Consider the following 21,057-nt stretch of genomic DNA (forward strand, 5'->3'; position numbering starts at 1 on the left):
AAAAAAAATCACGTTGTTTTTTTGTCAGACGTGTAGAATTTGTTTTGAACGACCCAACAGTTCACGTAAGGAAGCGTAGTCAGTCCATTGAACATTTATTATTACAGTAAAGCTCAATCGTTGGTACACCAAGAGGATGACAAGCATGGAGTGACAGAAGTATTTGAAAGAGGGAGTGCTAGCGGTCTGGTTGTTGGTGCGTGCAACCCATGTACAGAGGCTCTAATCCTCAAAGTGGGCGGCCCGGGTTTGAGTACGACCTGTGGCTCCTTTCCCGCATGTCATTCCTCACCCTCTCTCTCTCTTTCTCTCTCTTTTTCTCTCTCTCTTTCTCTCACGTGCCAATTTCTGGCTCTATCGTCTGCCCTGTCTCCAAATAAAACCTTACAACTGAAACAAAATATTTGAAAGAGAAAATCATATTTTTCACTCTTGGCTCTTAGTCCGGCGATGTATACAATGTCAACAGTGATGATAGTGTTAGTGTGTTAGTGATAGTCGAGGTTTCTGCCTCTCTAAAGAAGTTTATCCTCTCCACTGTATCTTTGCTAAATGTTGCTCAGTGCTCATGATGGATTAATTAAAGTTGGGTCTTTGTAGATAATATAACAAAGAGGAAGGTCTTTTTTTTGTAACGTGTCTTGAGATAACATTTAGAATGAATTGGCGCTATACAAATAAAGATTGATTGATTGATAATGAAGCTGCACAGCTCGGGAAGATGTACCAGTCTAAACACTATACACACAAGTAACGTAACATAGTAATGTTTTTTTTTTTAGCAGAAAACTGTTGAGTAGTTCCTGCTTTCTGTTCTGCTGTCAGTAACAGGTCAGAGCTTGTCAAGTCAAGCAGGAGAAAAAATGCAGCAAGCATGTGAATGAGTGCCTGACAGCCTCGGGACACAGTGCGCACAAAAAAAAAAAAAAAAATGTACAGCATTGTTTGTAACCTGTTCCTGTTAGCTCCCCCGGTGAATAACCACAATAAGACACAACGTTCAGAGTAGTATGAACCTCCTCGGTATCTGTGACCTGATTGTGCAGCTTGTTTCTGTGGCTAATGAGTTATCAGGAAAGAAAACTGATATCAGCTACTGTGAGCTGTTTAAGTACTATGTGCCTGCTTGAAGGCAGCACTGATATGTGACTGTCAACACAGCAATGATTAGTATATCAGACTCTGCTGTTAGCCGGAGACAAGTTTCTCATCTGTTTTGATTTATCGTGGACACACTGATGAACTGCGAGGAAGGTTGAAAGAAAGAAAAGATAAGAGATAATGAAATCAAAAAAGATACAACTAAAGGAGTGAGAAGAATAACCAGTCAATGTGAAGCTTTAAGTTTAAGACTGGGAAAAAGGAAACTTGATTTGAAGGCACAAAATATGGAAAAAGTCAGATTTGAATGAATGAATATCATGATGTGATTTGTTCCAAAATAAAACACATTTTAACTCTGCAATACAACTGAAAATACAATTGTTATAAAAGTTCAAGGCAAAACTAATGTATGTTTGTGGTTGGGTGATCTTTTTTCCTCCTGTATCAACCTGTGTACTAGAATGAAAAAGATTGACTTAGTAGGAAATTTTGGAATTACAGAAAGTCGTTCGCTTCACCTCTTAAATTAAAGAACCCAAAATCCTCATGCCAACACTTTCTGTTTGTATTTCCACCTTGCAGCATATTTTCCATCCTCTCGGCGATCCTTCACCTGGGCAATGTGACCTTCACACTGTCTGAAGACAGTGAAGTCCTGGAAGTGGGACCTGATGAAGTTTTGTCCTCACTGTCAGACCTCCTGAAAGTGCGTCTCTACACTGAAACGTTCAAACTCCTCTAAATCAAGGACATGAAGTCTTAACTTTCTAGTTCAATACTGCTACACTCAGGATGAAATCTAAGAGTGTGACTAATCTACTAAGTGTGATGAACTGTGTGCGTCATCGCTACACCTAAAATAATTCTGTGTATTGTTAAAGAACAAACATGCTGTAACCTGCTCTGATGGTCAAATTCAGCTGTAAGAAGTATTTTCTCTTTCTATTATTTGTGGTGTTGAGCTGTCGTAATCATTTTATTTTTATATTTTTTTTCAAGGTGAAAAAGGAGCTTCTGGTGAAGACTTTGACCAAGAGGAGAGTAGTGAGTGCCAACGCCTCTGTGCTTTCACAGTACAACCTACATGAGGTACAGAGTTTAAATTTACTGTAAGATTTAGCATGGTTCATCCAAAGCCCCCTCTTTTCTTTTCTAACTTTCTTTGTTTGACGTTTCCGTGTGTTCAGGCCTACAGTGTGCGGGACTCCATGGCCAAGTCTTTATACAGCGTCCTGTTTGACTGGATCATCCTTCACATCAACCATGCAGTGCTGAACAGACAGGACATCAAGGACTCTGTCTCTGTAAGTCATGTAACAGAGTAAAGGCAAGGACTACTAAGTTAATAAAGAGCAATAACAGGAGGCCATTTTTACTCAAATAACAACATAAATATTTTTGAAACGTTCTACTCAAAATGGGTAGAGTGATTTTTTTTTTTACATTTCTGCATCTGATCAATAAACACAACTGTATGTGTTAAGTCTGAGGGTTTTTTTAAGTCCTGAAAAGGGAATAATAAAAAATCTATGCACACATAAATCTAAAGTCATTAGGTAGTTGGATTAATACAAAAAATACACTGTAGTTTGGCAGGAATTTACACCATTAAATTAGCTCATCAGTGACATAAACATGTACTAAGTAGGCTGCCTTTTGTATGACAGTTATAAATTGTCCTGTTTGCTCATTTCTTGTTTTTTAGTGTTTGTCCATCGGTGTTCTGGATATGTTTGGATTTGAGAACCTCCGCATGAACAGCTTTGAGCAGCTGTGCATCAACTACACCAACGAGAAACTGCAATATTACAACAACCAGCACATCTTCAAGCTTGCACAAGTAGGTGTTTCTCATTCTTGAGTGTTCTTGGGCAAAACATTGAACCCTAAATTTCTCCTGCTGCTCTGTCAGCGGCGTGTGAATGTGTATGAATTGGATTAGTTAAAACTGAAGGACACTTTACAGAACAGCCTCTGTGTGAACAGGTGAATTTGACCTGCAGTGTAAGAAGTACTTAGCGTAGTCAGTGGACCAGAATATGTTCTTTTTATATGAACTTATAAACAGATACATTATTGTGTATTTTATCATTATCTCAGTTGTAGCTTCAATCTGTGATTAAGAATTTAGTGCTTTCATTTTTTGTCTCATTTCAGTTTGTTTTTATTTTCAAGGAGGCTTAAAACTTGCCGACACCACGGTAACTATGTTAGTGTGTTGTCCTTATTTCTGTTTGTGCTGTTTGACTAACAATGCATCGTTGTGTTTGAAATATATTCCAGGAGGTCTATGTGTCAGAGGGCCTCACCTGGAAAAACATCGACCACTCTGACAACAGTGGCTGCATTCAGCTGATCGGCGACAAATCAAGCGGACTCTTTAAACTGCTGGACGAGGAGAGCAGGTAGGTGAACTTCAACTAAAACATTTGGGCGCAAAGTGGCAGCCGAAGGGTTCAACTTTTTTTTTTAGTCAGGCAGAAGAAGTCACCTGCTCTTGGACAAACTCTAATTTGATTTCATGGCCCAAGATTAAAGAAAAAGTTGGCAGTGTGAGAATCTTTCACCATCTCAGGGAAATATCAGCGACATGCAGTTTGAGTATGTCAGACTTTATGGCGTATTTGAAAAACAGACATGATGAATTACATAAAAGTAATGGAAGAAACATCCGGCCATATGCTGAATTATTATTTTACACATCGATATCAATCTGTGCATCTCTGCTGGTTAACAATAGCTATTATGTTTCACTCTCTCCTGCCTGACAACAGACGTACTCTGTCTCAAGTCTTTTTCCATATTTCCACACAATCTGCGTCTCATATCATGTGTTGATATTGACCCTCTGTCCCTCTCTCTGTGTATTTTCAGCTGCCCTCAGGCCACGGATGAAACCTTGATGAACAAGTTGAAGAGGCAGCATCATGACAGCCCGTTCTTCTCACCCGCTTCAGATACAGAGTCATCTTTTGTTATTCAACACTTTGCTGGCAGGGTCAAGTATAACATCAAGGTGCAGCATATTTCAGACTCCTTTAATTCTACAGAGTAAATAAAAACTGTCCCTGTCTACATTTGATATGAAACAGCTTGATAACTGAAACCCAGAACTTGCGTGCAGCAGCCTTGTTTAAAAAGCTACTGTGGGAAAAGCCAGGAAACGTGTTCAAACGAAGTGAATCATTAACGAGGCTCCTTCTTCCAAACTGACTCAGAATTGTTGCACTGTGCAGTTTGAAGATGTGAATGATGTTATAAATGTGCACAGCACAGATTCCTTTTTTTTTTTTTTTTAAATCTAAAGCTAGAATAAAAGTGAACAATTTTTTTTGTTCTTCAGGATTTCCGGGAGAAAAACACTGAGCACATGCGTCCTGAGGTCATATCACTTCTACGGAGCAGTGAGCGGTCTTTCCTGCATCACTTGGTTGCGTCGAGTCCGGAGGCGCAGTTCAGATGGGGAGTCCTTAGAGCCACCATCCGCATCCTCTCAGTGTTCAAAAACATGGGACGCAAGCGGGCTGAACTGAGTAAGAAGCAATGTTTGCTAATCCAGTTTCATTCTTAGCTAATCTTGGATGTGTTTGTGTGTTTTTGATGCAATAGCATGTTAGTTTACCTGACTTTAGTTAATAAAATGTGATTGAAATATTGTGTTTTAATGATAATATACAACTGACTTGCTGTTTTGTCACCTCAGTTAAAAGCAGACATAACTCCCGGATATCTCTCAAATACATGAGACAGCAGAGCAGTCCCATCAACAGGCTGTCCAGGTAAGTTCAGTTATAGTGGATATTGAGTCCACTGACATGCCTATCCTCCACATAAACCTCCACTGATTTTCATTGTGTGAGTTCAAAATGTTTGGATCATACAGAGACTAAGTTTCAGAGCATTAATATTTGATGAGTAATTCCATCAGCCATGATAGTTTACATTCAGAAACAGACATTTCTTTGTTATGTTCTGTTCACTCACCGACTAATTTTGATCAGTTAGTTAACATTTTATTTGTTAAAGGGGACATGTTATGAAAAATCCACTTTTACAGTGTTTTTGAACATATATTTGGGTAACCTGAGTGTCTACAGACCCACAAAATGTGAAATAAACCCATCCAGTCCTTTGTGGTCTGCATAAGTCTTACAACACAGAGAAAAATGCTCCGTTTCAAATGTGCTCTCCTTGTGATGTCACAGTGGGATTCTGATAATAAAAATAACCTCCCCTCCCCTCCCCTGGTATCTCCACCCATGGACTCCACCCCTAGCCTAGAACAAAACTTTTGAGCAGGTCTGCCATTTTTATTCTCGCTACAGAGGAGTGATGTCTACGGGGAAAACTCAGGGGGGGCTCATCGCATTTAAAGAGACACACACACCAAAACGGAGCGTTCTGAGAGAGCTGGTTTATACAGGGTCACAAACCTCCTCTGGTGCTTCATTCATGTTATATTTTGACCAAAGCACAGCACAGATGTTTCATTTAGACCACAGGGGGACTGTTTGAAAAAAGGGGGAAAAGGGGTATAATATGTCCTCTTTTAGGAAATGTCATTTAGACCGATAGCATTATTAAAGGTGACGTATAAACAAGTCTCTAAGAGGAAGGAGGGTCTCTTACTCGAGCTGTGTTGCAGGTCTTACCAGTATTAAAGGAGAATAAAAATGTCCCCCCATTTAAGAGTCTGTATGAGGAAGTATTGAAGCTACGTGTACAGTACTTGTTTATGTGGATCAGGGGCTAGTTGCATGTCAGGGGGAGTTTTCCCAGAATAAATGGGATAGTAGACAGGCAGAGGCCTCATCAGATTAAGAGTCAACAAACATATTGAAAATTCATTTAAACGGTTTTCCCTTTATGACATTTTTTAAAAATACAAAGTATGACCCTCAGAGACAACACACATATTCTGAACATCTTAAGTTTAATGTGAATTAGAGATTAAAGAAAAGAAAATACTCCTTGCAGATTGATTTAAAGCATCTCTCTCTCTCTCTTGTATTTCCAGCAACAGCCTGACCTTGGATTTCTCCTTCGATCGCTCTGACGATCTGACTCTCGACGTATTTGACATCTATACATCTTATGAGCAGAAGAAGTAAGTGAGCTTCATGCCTTTGGAATTTAATTTGTTGACTATCATCTTCTCTAAGTCTGTTTCCATAGCTGTAAGCTGAAGAGTCATATATTTTGTTTGTACTGTCTGCAGAAAGAGCCGAGCTGGTCGACAGAAGCAGCTGATTCCAAAGGTAGAGGCATCATAATGTGTGCAGATTTGATTCAACTTTTAATAATTCGGCATAAATCTGAATAGAGATTCAGTTGTAATTCTTCGTCTCAATCCTCTGTCCATCAATGTGTCCACTGAATGCTAACAGATGTTTGTGCTTTAATGAACAGAACCTCGTGAATCTCAGCTCAATCCAACATATCGTTGGCCTGACTGCACATGACCGAACCAGCAAAGTTATCTTCCACCCTCACAGGACGACAAAGCCCCCCACAGTGAACGCCCAGTTCCAGGTCTGTCCTCTTTAATGTATTTTCTGACTATTGATGCTCGTCTCATGATGCAACATATATCAAGCACATCTGGCACTTCGGATCTCATGTCAGTTCTACATTTATCAAACATTTTATCTGAACTCCCGGGTGGCGTATTCTTCCTGTTTCTTCTCTGTTTTTGGACAACATTTGGGAATGAGAACACTAAATCACATGTTTTCTTTTAAGTATTTATGAGGTTATTGTTCTTCCTCTAATCCCTTCAGGATGCATTGTTTTGCACATTAATAGTTTGATGTGTTTCCAGAAGAATTTCACTGTTAAAAACAAAACAGCTTTTTTTTTATTTTGATATACTTTATTAAGCCCAGAGGGGAAATTCTGTTTACACTCTGTTATTTATATGAACATGCTTCCCACGCACATAGGTCCGTAGAGTCCATCTGAAGGTCTTGAGCTGTAGTCTCAAGTATCCACTTTAGTAAATTACTGTAGAGCTAACAACTTTTAATCAGGGCTGTCACGATTAACTACTTTATTGCGATTTATTAAGGTTTCAAATTGATGCTTTTTTTTTGTTATTGCATGATATTTTGTCTCTTTAGGCGCACCGTAGATGAGCCCCTTCAGTGTCTGTAGTCACAGTGATGGAAAAGAACGAAACTGAGAGTTTTTTTATTTTATTTAAATGAGACATTCAAATATCCAGCAGACTGCTCAGTTGGAAAGTTTGAAGTAATATCCACCTCATAACATCAAACATTTCAGTTTGTTACCGCTCTTTGAGCAGTTTTCATTTAGTTAGTTGAAGTGAGTTCCCTTTTCCATCTTTAAGTTAATGTCGTAACCTTCAATCTACCACAAGGTCCTCGCTTTATTTCAAAATATAAGCAGAGTTAAATTGGTACAGCAGGTAAAGTAGTCTCACTTTGAGACATGTATTCAAAATAAAAGCGTAACTGTTTTTATTTTTAAATGAGAATTATTGGAATTTCAAACATGCGATTAATCGTGTTTAAATATTAAAATTAAGCAATAAATCTTGACTTAAAATTTGTTTGTCGTTTGACAAACTAAATAAAAACTCACTCAATGTTTTTCTCTGGTTTGTCAACTGTCTTTATAACATTTCTGTCTTACTTAACTAAGTAGCAAACTAAATTTTAACTAAACAGTAGAAGCATAAAGAAATCTCATTACGATTCCTTTCATCGTAGTAAACTGTGTCACTCATTGAGCTTTTATGCGTCCGACAGGCCTCGCTCGGGAAGCTGATGGAGACGATGGAAAAAGCAGAGCCGTTTTTCATTTTCTGTCTTCGCTCCAATGCTGAGAAGGTAAAAAAAAAATCATCTGTGAATCAGTGGCAACATGCTGTTAAGTTACACACGTGTTCTGTATAAGACAGTCGATCACAGCGAGAGTGTTTTGTTTTCACAGAAGGAGCTCCACTTTGATGACGAACTCGTGCTGCAGCAAATCAAGTACTCCGGCATTGGGCAGATTGTTAACGTCCAGAAGTCTGGCTACAGCGCCAAATACACTTTTGAGGTTTGCAATCATTAGAAAAAGATGTTATTATATATCATATATAAATGTAAATAACTCTCCTACTTCACTGTACATTCAAAGTAGTCTAAAGATGAAAAGGCATGCCTGTGCTTTAAAATGACAGGGAAGTATATTTGGACTTCTGATAGTTTGTTTTTCTCTCGCTGACAGGAGTTTGTAAAAAAGTTCAGAATGCTGCTACCTAAAGGAGCTACGGCAACACCCGAGCATATAACAGAACTTCTCGTGAGGATGGAGCTACACAAGAACACCTATCAAATCGGGAAAACACAGGTAAACATATTTACAGCAGCAGTCATTTATTTTTGATTTCTGCTGTTTCACAAAGTCCAGGGGATTGAAGTGCTGTTGCCATATGAGATCCTTTCTTCACATTTGGATTACCCAGGAGTTCTGCATGCAACACCGTGTTTGTCTAATGTGTCTTTTTTTGGATTTAAAACCTGACATGCAGAAATGTTTTTGAATATCAAATGTCCCATAAGGGAGTAGTTTTATGGTCAACTGTGGTAGAACAACATTGTGGTTTTCCTGCTTTACATAAAGACATGCAAACATAGGAAAGTCAAATACGAAGTCATTTATGTACTGAAATGCACTTCAGGTCACACAGTAACTTCACCTGCTTGCGTCACTTCCGTTTTTCTTCTCGTGCCCTGATTCGCTTAACTGAACTGCCAATCAGAGTGATTCCTCTCACCGACCGCGCCGACAGCGACATGTCGAATCGCCCTAAAAAAATGGCAGACGGGGACATCGGGTAGCAACAAAAGCTAGGGCCGACGATCGACGTTCTCCTTGGTGTTTCAGGGCCTTGATGTCGCCTTTTCTTTTACCTGCTCAGGTGTTCCTGAAGGAGAAGGAGAGACAACTGCTACAAGATTCACAGAACAGAAAAGTGATGCATCACATCATTATTCTGCAGCGCTGGTTCCGTGGCTGTCTGATGAGGTTACACTTCCTGCAAAAGAAAGATGCCACTATGATTATACAGGTACCGTTTATAGAGGCAATCTCCTCATGGAGCTACAACACAATCAAAACACTCCCGTTGTTACAGTTTTCTAAGGATATCCTCTTGAACGTCAGCTTAGTGTCCTTTGAATAACAATAAATATTTTTCAGATCTTTGAGCAAATACAGAACGTGCTAGACGGCTTTAATGAACAAGGAGTTTGGTGTTTTCCAGAGGAACTGGCGTGAGTTTTATGAGAAAGAAAACAGAGCTGCTACAGTGATCCAGACAGCATGGAGGAGTTCCCTAAAGAAGTCAAAGCACCCACACGAGAATGAGGGTACAGCACGGCCTGGACGGGACAGGTAACTAATAAACTTACTCTGCTTACATTGCAGAAATGTAATAAACTAACACTATTATACAATTCAAGCTTAGCTTTTAGGAGGCAAAAACAACACATGAATGATTGAAGTATATACAGTAGTGCCTTTGTATGCCGTCCACCCAACCTCACTCTAAATACTGTTCTCAGGAAAGCTGCATTTAAAATCACACGTTGACAGAATGTTTATTCAAGAGCTATGTTTATTGGTGTGCTGGTCTTTGAAAAAAAAAACTCTCCTCTAAAGCAACAGAGGCATTTAAAAAAAAACATTTATTGGTTGTTGCAGCATTAAAGTCCAAGCGGCTCAAACAGCCTCTACTCAAAACGTTCTGACTGCTTACATGTGTTGCTTTTTTTTTAAAGTCTCAGAAGCACTTTTTACACAAGGGCCGTCTCTCTGGCAGCATGTTTGTGTGTTTAGGTTTGAATGTCACACAGGTAGGCTGGTATTCAAGGAGAATGTTAATGAGTGAGGAAGCAGATTTTTTGATGATATAGGATGTTTAACAAAAGTAGATTTTGTTTTTGAATTATAGTAGTAAAGATATGTGTTGAGAAGGAATTTTTAATATTAAAAATGTGCGTCCCATTCCCTCTGGTGGACAAATATTATACTGCATAAACATATTGGAAAGCTTGCAAAAAGTCAGCCGATATATTTGCCATACGCCATAACAGGTTCATATCCGTCCAGGTTTTAACGACTGAACATGAAGTCATTATTTTTAACTATTTGTGCATACAGGTAAACTCAGAGTTAATGCAGATAGTGAACCATTAGCATGCACAGAGTACAGTGAGTCTGCTGCCAGTCTGATTCAGTGATTCTCCTGTAACAGCTTGACAAAAAAAGAGTTCAAGAGGCAGAGCAAAATTGAGATGAGTCCCAGCAGAACCCAGGAGCCCGACCCGGTCAACGGCCAGTCAGCACAGAGAGACCGGAGCAGGGAGAAGCGAGAGGGCAGAGGTTCTCCTCCCCCTCTGAACAGACCCCTCTCCCTCCCACTGGACCCTAAAGTTTGCAGCGACGATCCTTCCACCAACCCTCCCAAGGCCAGCTCGCTGCAGCGCTATACAGAAATGGGGGGCATGAAGGAGAAGGCCGAGAAGTGGCGGGAAAGACAGAGCGATGACTCCAGTCCAGAACTGCGGCGACGAGACAATTCGAAAGAAGGATTTCAGTAAGTACTCCACAAAGGTACTCCAAAGGTACTCCAAACCTTTGCCCACCTGGAAGTTTTTCTATTTCTTTCGTATCTGTATTGTGAAAGTATGACTTGGCAACAAGTTTTTGATGATGTTACTATAAATTGAAGGGGGATTTAGTTTCACAATAATCCACAGCTCTGCTCTTATTCCTCTTTTGCAACACCAGGGGCAAGGGGAAGTCCATGTCTGTTGATGAACTATCAAAGATCAGCTCCTCCGGCTCTGATAGCTCCCCTTCCACCAGCAAGGTAAACGATGCTAATAAGTCATTACATCATCGAAGAAACTCTGTATCCACATAGAGAACACTTAACGGTTTCTTCTTTTTGCTCCTCATATAGCTGTAGTAAATATCCTGTAAACATTAGGTAGGGCTTTGTCTATGTACAGTGGTCATATGTGGTATAAGCTGACAAACAGATGAATGGAGGCGTATTTCAAAGGAGTACGAGAATGCCTCCCAGTCTGTGCCTCATCATTTCTCCTGGCCCAATCAGGTCAACGTGCGTCTCCGCAAGCTGCCCAAACACAGGCGGCGCTTAGCCTACACCCGTAGCGGTTTGATGATTAACTTTGCGGGTTCCAAGGAGAGAGAGTACTGGAGCTTTCCGCTGCCTCCAATCAGCCCCCTTGGGTCAGTAATGAAGAGCAGTGTCAGTAGCATGGATGTCCGGGACTTCAAAACTCAGGTCAAGGTACTGACCGAAGAGACGTTTTGACCTTCAGCGGCGCTCCCCTGCATGCAGGCCTTGCATGTGTATGCCTCGAATGCCTGACTGACGGCTTCATTGTTCTGAGACTTCTTATTTCTGCTTTGCAGCCCAGGACAAAAAAAATATGTTGTTGCTTAAGGAAAGCAACTACGAGGAAATCTCGAAGCTCAGTTTTTACCTTTTTTGTCTCGTCATCTAAAAGAAGCCCTTAGTCTGCAGGATAAGTTTCAAAATACTGCAGAAAATTATGAGTCACTATTACTTCAATGTTTTTTGGTTTCTTAAAAAAGAAGAGATTTTTACTTCAGTTATTTTAGCTTTTTTTTCCTTTTGTGTTTACAGATCAAAAGTACTAAAACATTAATGCAAATGAACGTTCATCATATACAGTGTAAGACAGCATTTACTTTTATCAAAAGCTTTTATCAGAAAGTTTTTAACTTATTATGAAACGGACTAAAACTCAAACTGGTGCCAATTTAAGAGCTACAAAAACAAACCATCAGGGACAAGATGGACTTTTTTCTGTAAACTCATTTGAATGCCTCAGACTGCTGCCACAGGGTCGGTGTCGGACAAGACGATTCACAAACGACTTCCTATTTACGTTGTTTTAAGGCAGATATTCATGAGTTATACCGCTGACTGTTAAAAGACAGCAGGGTTTGTTTTATGTCAGAAGGCTCTATCAATGCATCATAAGAGAAAATCAGCAAAGAAATGAAGATGTACCCCTTTTTGGTATAGGGAGTGCAAAAATTAACACGAACCCAAGTGTTCAAGTTTTTCTCAAAATCATTCAAAATCAATCATTGTTCTCATGTAAACATTGATATCACCAGGGCCCGACCGATGTGGGATTTATCCACCGATTTGGTACCTTCTATGTTCCATCGGTAGAGATAGATAGATAGATTTAGATAAACACATTTATTGTGTCGATCCCTCAAATGCAGTTATCAAACACCTTGTGGAAAAGATTTATAATGAAGACAAGATGGTCACTCCACTGGAAAGTAACTGCGCATGTACGTGCGTCACCGCTTGACACACTTGGAGAGTGATAATGCTTGTTGAAATCCATATAGCGCCCTCTACTGGTGACAGAAAACTGCTAGCATAATACAGTGAAACTCAAATGAAATGCTATTTGACTGGTGAATAAATCTAGTAATATCGGCGATAAAATTATCCGATAGTGTCTGGATATGCTAATATCGGTCGACATTATCGGCTGGCCGATTAATCGGTCATGCCCTAGATATCACTCAAAACTTTATACAGCCGATCACATCAAATAATGAATATATTTACAAGGGAATATGAAAATCTGTAAATGTGTCATTAAATCTCACCTCTGTGTGTAGAAAACAAGTGTTCATGATCATAACACACTGACAAAGTTTCATCGATTTGTTAACTAACTTTGATCGTACTAACTTACCAAAGCGAAAAAAGGTCAAAGTCCAGCTGGTGGCGGGTGATAGTGGAGCTTTGCATGAGGAGTAAAAAATGGTGGAGGACTACCATTATCCCACTAATACTTGATCCTGCCTGGTGGTGGTGGAGGAGCTGGTGGTTCTTCTGACATCTGAACACATTTAGTTTTTCCTGTTCAAAGTTTTTTTTTTTTTTAAATGGTCTTTTCTGTTTTCATACTGTGACTCAGAAGATGTACATTTTTTGATTCTGTAGCGGCTACCAGCGGAGCCTGATGGGTCGAGGTTCAGTCTTCCAGCCAGAGGAAACGATGAAGAGTCCGGACAACAAGGATCTCGCCAATCACAACTCACAACTCCTGAGAGGTGAAACCCGTCTCTCAGATCAATTTAAATTCATCAAGGCTCTAAGCATTGGGTAAAACATAAACGTTATGTCACTGCACAGAACTGATACAGTCTGTCTTTGGATTACAGGATCTGGTTTCTCAGTAAATTCCTAAAGAAGCGCGCTCCTAAATATTCCCCCAACAGTGAATCTCCTTCAGATAAAACCGGTAAGTAGAAGTTTGAAGATGTATTCTCTAAAGCAGAGACCTTAATGTTTTCACAAGTACAGAGCAGATATTTAAAAAATACACATGAAGATGGTCAAAAAATGCTTTTTGATACCATGTGTTTTAATAATAAAGTTTATTTTTTATATAGCGCTTTTTGCAGACTAAGTTCACAAAGTGCTTTAGATCAACAAAAAACAACAAGAGCATACATACAATGAAAAAAGAAAAAATGAGTACGTCATGGACGACATTATAAAATCCTGCTATAACCAGGAACAATAATTGGCACAATAAAACATGAGTAGGTGCACTGGGTGGACCTGATTACCCAGAGGCCTGTCTAAACATTAACGTTTTTAATTGTTTTTTAAAAGACAATAAAATATTTGTTCCTTTAATTATTGATTTAGTCTAGAAAAGTGGTTCGACCCTGGTGGGTCTGGACCCAAAAGTGGGTCGCGGAAGTGTTATCAGTGGGTGGCAAGAAAGTGCCTGTAAAAAAAACCTTGGTGTCAAACAGTCTGCTAATCGCTTTTTTAAAAGGGTTTGTTTTGTTGATTGTCTGGTTTAGTTGGTCATCGTGCACGGTCTGAGGTACAAATCAGTTGACAGAATCCTGCAAACTGCACCATTTTTTTATTACATTAATCTGAATTGTTGAAAAAATATCAGAAATTTGTGTCGCTGTTTGTCAGTGAGGAGTGGGTTAGTGGGTCCTGAGGCTAGACGAGTTGAGAACCAACTATCTGAAAGAACCAGAGCTTGAATACAAAACGAAAGATCTTCAGGCTTTTTTTTTTAAACCAAAAGAAGCCGAGAACAAAAAAGAGACAGCAATGTCTAAACTGCACAAAAACATTGTTAACATTTTGGTGCCGAAACATTGCCAACATCTTAATATAATTTAGAGAGTGTAAAGAGGTGTGTCTCTCATTTCTGGTTATAAAAAACAAGAAATTACACACAAATTTAAATTGTTTTTGAGGTTTTTCTTATTGTATCATATCTAAGTTTAAAGTTCTGGTATCATGACAACCCTAACACACATACAGTGTACTTTGAAGGCAGCAACAGGGACAATGATAAGTGTCATTGTGTTGACTAAAAGGGATTTATTAGACGGAAAGATCTAAAGGTGAAATAAAGGAAGATAAAAGGGACAATTTCTTTATTTACGTGTACTTTTTTTCTGTAAATGTTGGTGTTGATTTTCTAATATCTCACAAATGTAGGTCACAGTTTACTATCATACATCACCTTCTCTCTGCTGCCATCTGGAGATGAGTCAGAGGTGTAAAACTAAACTTTATTTTCTTAAGGTGTTATCAAGCGGCTCCACTGAGTAAAGATATTTTATTTACATTTAATTGTATAGAAGGTGTCTCAGATCCCTTAATAGACAGAGTAGATATTTAATGTATATTTTCATTTCCTTTTCTTCCATTGTCTGACAGCAATGACTCTGGGTAGCTACACTCCGCATCCATACCACATGCCAAAACAGGACAATGAGCGGGTGAGTCGAAACCCCACCATTCGAATAAGCCGGTCCACTCGGACGACGCAGTGGAACAAGTCTCTCGACCGTGAGATCACCGACACCCAAGAGCTTCGAGACCTGGACGAATTCCTGGGAAATCAGGTGAGGTCATCACCTGATGAGGGGAATGTGGAGCACAGGTATAGAATAGTTTTAAACGCAAACTCAAGACCTACATTTCAAACTCATGTTGTCTCATTTAGTTTTTCAGAATGAATGATAGTGTTTCCTGTTTTTATCTAGTTATTTCTGACCTTAGTTCTTTGATTGTGGGGTGGGGGAGGGAGTCATGTTGTTGCTGATTAATTTATTTTTATGTAAAGAACTTTGAGATACTTCGGTGTATGAAAAGTGAAACTGTATACAAATAAAGTTTTTGATTGATTGAATGTGGAGCACAGATTGCCATCTCAGGTTTTATTTCGAACTCTTCCATATCTTGACCCACATATTACTCTTGGTCCAGTAGATATGCCAGTTTTGTCATATACTGTAGCCAAGTTCTGTTGAAAAATAAACCGATAATAACCCGATGGAAATGATACATTTGAACTATTTAAACATTCAGCTGTCATGGATGAGAGAATTAAAAGCCGTATTTTATTCTTATTCTCTCTATTAGATTTGTATCTTGGACTTCCTGCCTTTGGAAACTCAGAGAAGCTTTACAAGATTGGAATAGTTTTATATTTATCTTCTTAAAATAGTTTTTTTTAATTCTATAGCCCTCAAATGGCAAGTCGAGGAAGGCACAAGCCACACAAGTCTCCCCTTTTGTGTTCCTGTCCGGGACCTTTGCAGCACGTCATTTCCCCCCCCTCTCTCTCTCACTCTCTTTATAATGTAAAGGAAGAAAATAGGAAAGTACTTCACCTTCATAACTTCCTCATCTTCATCCCCAGGTGAATGAGCTGCAATCTAGAATAAAAGAGCTGTCACCAACAGAGAAGATCTTCCACACATCCACCATGCAGTTCAGAGAGACCATCAAAGGCATGTACTCCGTCAAGGTCAGTTCAACGCCTTTCCCCTGTACGATAAAACGTTTACATCTAGGAGGAAATGACAGAGGGATCAGTCTGTTTGTACATTTTACAAGTGCAACAATACAGTTCATGATCACTGCATGGTCATTGTTTCATACCTGTTGAAAGACCTTGTTCTTTTTCCTACTTCCTATCTCACTTTGTGACCAATAGAAGCCTCAAATCGGCTACAAAGATCTGATGAAGGGCTACGTAAACAAGGTCGGTACGCTCGCAGGGCCCAAGCAGAAGTCTGAAGTCTCGCTGGTGGTCAACTTGTTTCAGTCTGTGCTGGACGGCTTCATCAGGGGCCAGATCAAACAAGCAGACTCTGAACCAACCAAGGTAAAGAATGAGAATTGATGTAGATCAGCCAAGCCAGTGGGTATAAATAAACTACCTGTCATACTGACTCGTAACTCTCTCGTGTGGTTACTCTCAGGCTACAAAGACAACCAAGAAGAGGAGGAAAAAGGACTTATGTGTAAGTCTAATGTCTTTACCTGTACTGTAAACTGTCTCAATATAAAATCCACATAAATAATCAGAGTGTTTGTACATCCTCTCTTCAGCTCAATAGTCCTCTGGATCATCGGTTCAGCACTTACCAAGTCAACATCATGCAGTCATGTGACCTGTGCGGCTCCTACATCTGGGGGATGGAGAAGGCCTACATGTGCAGTGGTGAGTTCAAGAAACTGCAACACCACAAGTCACATGCACATGTACAACATTTGGAGTTAAAAAAAAAAAAAAACACAAGAAAGTGAACATTAATGTTTACTCTTACTTGTGTTTTTTCTTTGAAGCCTGCAAGTTAATATGTCACAAGAAATGCCTGGACAAAATCATCACAGACTGCTCGACACGGTGCGCCAGGCAGGTAGGAAGCAATGAATACAAGTTTTATTTTATATTTCCTAAAATATACACAGCTTCTTTCCCGTGGCCTTCTGCTATAAACTCGTCTCGTCTTTGCTCGTGATAGGATGACAGTGTACCAGGCTCGCTGCACTTCGGGGTGCAGGTGTGTGTCCTCACCAGTAAAGCCAACCCCGTACCCAAAGTGGTGGATTCCCTGCTGATGCACGTGGAGCTGAACGGCCTCTACACGGAGGGAATTTACCGCAAGTCGGGCTCAACCTGTAAAGCCAGGGAGCTCCACCAGATTCTGCAGACCAGTAAGATATTCTTTGCAAATCAGCTGGAAGAAAAGCTTTAAAAACAAAACAAAGAAATCATGTCACACCCTGTACAGCACATCAGTTTCATGCTTTGTATTGAAATTATGTTAAATTGCATTGTCCCTGTTAAATAAATAAATTCAACCAAACAAATCCAGTTAGCAGTTCGGTTTGCAGCAATGACAAGAAGTCAAATGAAAAGTTACTGTGGACTTAAAGTTCATCAAATTACCACCAGCAAGAGACTTGAAAATATTTGTGATATTTTAGGTCTTTTAATTTCTCACATTTCAGCTATTTTTCCCCCTTTTTTGGTGTCTTTCCAATGTTGTTCCTCATCTGCTAATGTGTTTGTTTTTTATGTTTTTGTAAATAGGCTAGAGTACAGAATTTCAACCTGTGATGAATTGCCAACTGTATTTAAACAAAAACATTTTAAGGATCAAAATATATTTCAGTTTACTCCTCTCAGGCAGGATCCAAAGAAAGTTTGTTGTCCTTTGCACCTCAATAAATTTGCCTTAAGTCATTAGTGTGCTCCAGTACTTTTGAATTCTGGATCCTGCCTGAGAGAAGGAGTCCACTGAATGTCTCAGGTCCCTCTCTGAGAGCACCCAGCTCCATGTGTGGAACAGCTGAAGACATTTTAAGGATCCTAAAACTCTTTCCTTCTATCAATATCTTGGAAATATTTTTTTCATCATGCTGCGCTGAGCAAAAAACTATTTCTCTACCTTTTAAAAGAAGAATGTTGTGTGTTCATGGGTTTGTTCTTCTTCATCTTTTTGCCATCAGATCCTGATGGAGTCTGTTTAGAGAAATACCCGATCCACACCATCACAGGTCTGGTTAAACGCTGGCTCAGAGAGCTGCCGGACCCCCTCATGACGTTTTCTCTCTACAGCGACTTTCTACATGCAGCAGGTCAGTGAATGTTGAGAGTAACTACATTTTAAAGTGTAAACCACAGGAGTTGAATTAAACCTGTTGGTCTGTAGTTGTACTGTGCATCTTTATCAAAATAGTTTTTATCATGCAATAGGTTGAAAGATTGTTATTTACACTCTGCTTTAAATCTTGTAATAAGTCTGGTCATGAAACAGATAGATAGATACTTTATTTTATCCCAAGGGAAATTCAAATAAGAAAATGTCCAATCTGGAAATGAACTCTTGCTGGTTCATTGATCTCCATGTTTTTGTCCTCAGAACTGCCAGAGGAATCGGAGAGGATAAGAGCTGTTTATCAGAAATTGGATGAACTTCCTCCTGCTAATTTCAACACGTTGGAGCGGCTCATCTTTCACCTTGTCAGGTTGAAAAATCTCTGTTACTCTCTTTGAACTATAATCTTTCTTATGCATTGCCAGAACAAAATGTTTTTTCCCCCAGTGCATTAAAACAAGGGTGACAAAAAGAAAACGTGCATTCGTCATGATGATCGTCCATGTTAATGAAAGTCATGTGAGATCTTGATCTGTTTGTTTTTTTAGGGTTGCAAAAGAGGAAGAGCACAACAAGATGACTCCAAGCTCTCTTGCTATCGTGTTCGCCCCCTGCATCCTTCGGTCACCTGATGTCAATGACCCTTTCCTTGGCATGAAGGACATATCCAAAACTACAAAGTGAGTCATAAAGTGACTTTCTATAACTTCCCATGGTCTCAAGGAGTTTAACTGTCTTTATTTCATTTTTAGTCCTCCCTCTTCTAGAAAAACCCTGGCTTTAAAATACTACATGTGTTCTCTGACATGTGGGTGTGTACTGATTTCTGACCCTGTTGTGTGCAGGTGTGTGGAGGTCCTGATATCTGAGCAGTTCAGACGCTACAACGAGAAGATGCAGAATATCCAGCAGCTGGAATACGCTGAGGCGCTGGCTATCAATCAGCTCAAACTGAGGAGACAAAACACGGTGAGAGAAATGTACAAGGCCTTGATCTAAAAACTCAGTCAATCAGCTTCCTACAATCATTTCAGTTTGTTAGTTTGTCAGGACAGCTGTATATTGCAGGGATGCTTAATGCATCAAGACAGCCTAAGCTGTGCCACAGAAACAGTGAACCATCACTGATACTTTGAATTCACAGTCACAAGTGTTTTAAATGTCTGTCTGCCAGGAGGTTAACTTAAAGAGATAATTCACCGGTTGAAACATGAATCTGTATTGAAATTGGGTCATATATGAAGTAGAAATGTGAAATTTTGAAGTTGGTGCCATCTTGACTGAGAAAATGCAGAAAGTGTTTTTTTGGCTCATGTGGATGAAAGACAACATCTCCCAGAATGCACAGTACCGCAGGCCACTCCATCAGCCTTAACTGCTCGTCGCTATATTGCGGTTCGTAGAGATAGCCAGGAACATCCGATTCGAGCACAAGACCATCAAAATCACTTTCATCCATATCAGTTTGAAGTTGAAACATCGGTTCTTCTCAGCTTTCTCCATAGAGCCTGTTAGCATAGCTTCCAAGCAAGATGGCAGACGTTGCTTTTAGATTCTAGGAGTGAGGTCCCGCCCACTGATCTGTAATAGGTCTGTAGTTTCAGTTACCACTAAATGCTTGAGTCAGAAGCTGGCATCTAATTTTTCATGAAAAGTTTCAACAAAGACTTAAAATCAAGAACTTAACTTGCAATAAACTCACTCAACTGTTAAACTTTGGAAAACTTCCAAAAGTACCATAAAACTTCAAATACAAGTCCATCCCTATTTAGGGCCCAGTCCCTTTCACGAGCTTGGTGTTGCTGCAAGTTTTGACAAATAAAGGAAGGTCTCAGGTAGAGGGCCTGTACATTTATTGATTGAATAGTTTTTAGTTTGATCAAAAATAAGTAGAAAAAGCAGTGCAGCAGGTTGGCTTAGATGAGCTGTCTTACAAAGCAAGATCAAACTAGTAATGTGTTATTTAATTTATTAACAATATCCCAATTATCTAAAAAGTTAAATTTTCCTTCTGGTGTAAATTATTCATTTTATAGTCTTTCCGATCTTTTCTGTGCATGAGCTTGGTTTGAAAATAATTGTTGACCTGTCTGATATTGACTCCTGTCCTAAATAAAGGCAGGGTCATTCATAGACTGAAGTAAATAAAAGCCTGGGCTGTAAATTGAAGTTTTACGGCAGTTTAAAATTCAAAGAAATTGTTAATTTTTGCAAATAAATGCAGTGTCTTGATCAAGTCGGTTACACCATGACTTCTTTGATTTCTGTGCAGGTTGTTGAAAAGTCGTCAGAGGTGGACGCTCCAGAACCGATGCCTTCAGATGAGACGGAGAGGACCCTCATCGACAGGATCAAGTCCATAAAGCAAGAAAAGTGAGATGAGAGTATTTTAGAGTGAACTTCACTGTGTGCAATGAATTTCAGGGACTTTAAATGAGATCTTGTTTTGCTGTTTTCAGGGTGGACTTGGCTTGCAGGTTACCTGACCTGGAGCAAGACAACTCTGATAACGACAACATGGACTCATCATCGTGGATGAGCACAGAGAGCCTCGAAGACAACCTGGACAGCCCGGACTCGGAAGGTCAGTAGGGAGGTAAGGTACCTTCACCTTCCTCTGGGTTAAAGGAGACAGTTTGTGGCTAAAGTTATTGTTTCATGGTGTCTCCCTGCAATCGTTCATGGTATATATTATACAAACAAATCACAGCTGTCTGTAGAAAAAAGACAAGATCTAATGCATGACAGAAACATTATAATGAAGGGCTCAGTATGCATGAAATGTTCTGGGTTAGACGAACGTGCTGCACCTAGTGTTTTTAGTCAAAAGGTCAAAGAATCTTATCAAATACTCTCTAACAGTCAGCCCTGCTTTTAAACATTTTATAACACTCAGAGACAGAGGTTTGA

General features: G+C 39.6%; 1 protein-coding gene across 4 annotated transcripts in view; it reads left to right on the top strand.

Moving 5' to 3' along the window:
- Nucleotides 1–21,057, top strand: part of LOC132979467 (unconventional myosin-IXb-like) — a 32,417-nt gene that overhangs the window by 9,616 nt on the left and 1,744 nt on the right. For 2 of the 4 annotated variants that reach the window (XM_061045303.1, XM_061045304.1), the window contains 34 exons: nucleotides 1,687–1,810; nucleotides 2,104–2,193; nucleotides 2,292–2,408; nucleotides 2,810–2,944; nucleotides 3,388–3,509; nucleotides 3,979–4,120; nucleotides 4,448–4,637; nucleotides 4,808–4,883; nucleotides 6,122–6,211; nucleotides 6,323–6,362; nucleotides 6,514–6,636; nucleotides 7,875–7,955; nucleotides 8,059–8,169; nucleotides 8,341–8,463; nucleotides 9,035–9,184; nucleotides 9,380–9,510; nucleotides 10,373–10,714; nucleotides 10,909–10,990; nucleotides 11,240–11,437; nucleotides 13,151–13,260; nucleotides 13,372–13,451; nucleotides 14,909–15,096; nucleotides 15,897–16,004; nucleotides 16,194–16,364; nucleotides 16,462–16,503; nucleotides 16,592–16,703; nucleotides 16,829–16,902; nucleotides 17,008–17,200; nucleotides 17,999–18,127; nucleotides 18,412–18,517; nucleotides 18,696–18,827; nucleotides 18,993–19,116; nucleotides 20,420–20,520; nucleotides 20,607–20,731. In XM_061045303.1, coding sequence (XP_060901286.1) covers nucleotides 1,687–1,810; nucleotides 2,104–2,193; nucleotides 2,292–2,408; nucleotides 2,810–2,944; nucleotides 3,388–3,509; nucleotides 3,979–4,120; nucleotides 4,448–4,637; nucleotides 4,808–4,883; nucleotides 6,122–6,211; nucleotides 6,323–6,362; nucleotides 6,514–6,636; nucleotides 7,875–7,955; nucleotides 8,059–8,169; nucleotides 8,341–8,463; nucleotides 9,035–9,184; nucleotides 9,380–9,510; nucleotides 10,373–10,714; nucleotides 10,909–10,990; nucleotides 11,240–11,437; nucleotides 13,151–13,260; nucleotides 13,372–13,451; nucleotides 14,909–15,096; nucleotides 15,897–16,004; nucleotides 16,194–16,364; nucleotides 16,462–16,503; nucleotides 16,592–16,703; nucleotides 16,829–16,902; nucleotides 17,008–17,200; nucleotides 17,999–18,127; nucleotides 18,412–18,517; nucleotides 18,696–18,827; nucleotides 18,993–19,116; nucleotides 20,420–20,520; nucleotides 20,607–20,731 — 4,262 coding nt within the window. Of the gene's footprint in view, nucleotides 1–1,686; nucleotides 1,811–2,103; nucleotides 2,194–2,291; nucleotides 2,409–2,809; nucleotides 2,945–3,387; nucleotides 3,510–3,978; nucleotides 4,121–4,447; nucleotides 4,638–4,807; nucleotides 4,884–6,121; nucleotides 6,212–6,322; nucleotides 6,363–6,513; nucleotides 6,637–7,874; nucleotides 7,956–8,058; nucleotides 8,170–8,340; nucleotides 8,464–9,034; nucleotides 9,185–9,379; nucleotides 9,511–10,372; nucleotides 10,715–10,908; nucleotides 10,991–11,239; nucleotides 11,438–13,150; nucleotides 13,261–13,371; nucleotides 13,452–14,908; nucleotides 15,097–15,896; nucleotides 16,005–16,193; nucleotides 16,365–16,461; nucleotides 16,504–16,591; nucleotides 16,704–16,828; nucleotides 16,903–17,007; nucleotides 17,201–17,998; nucleotides 18,128–18,411; nucleotides 18,518–18,695; nucleotides 18,828–18,992; nucleotides 19,117–20,419; nucleotides 20,521–20,606; nucleotides 20,744–21,057 lie in introns of all 4 variants that reach the window. The other 2 variants (XM_061045306.1, XM_061045305.1) reach the window with 2 other exon arrangements.

This window comes from Labrus mixtus, chromosome 8, assembly GCF_963584025.1.
Source record: "Labrus mixtus chromosome 8, fLabMix1.1, whole genome shotgun sequence".
In the NCBI taxonomy this organism is placed as follows: Eukaryota; Metazoa; Chordata; class Actinopteri; order Labriformes; family Labridae; genus Labrus; species Labrus mixtus.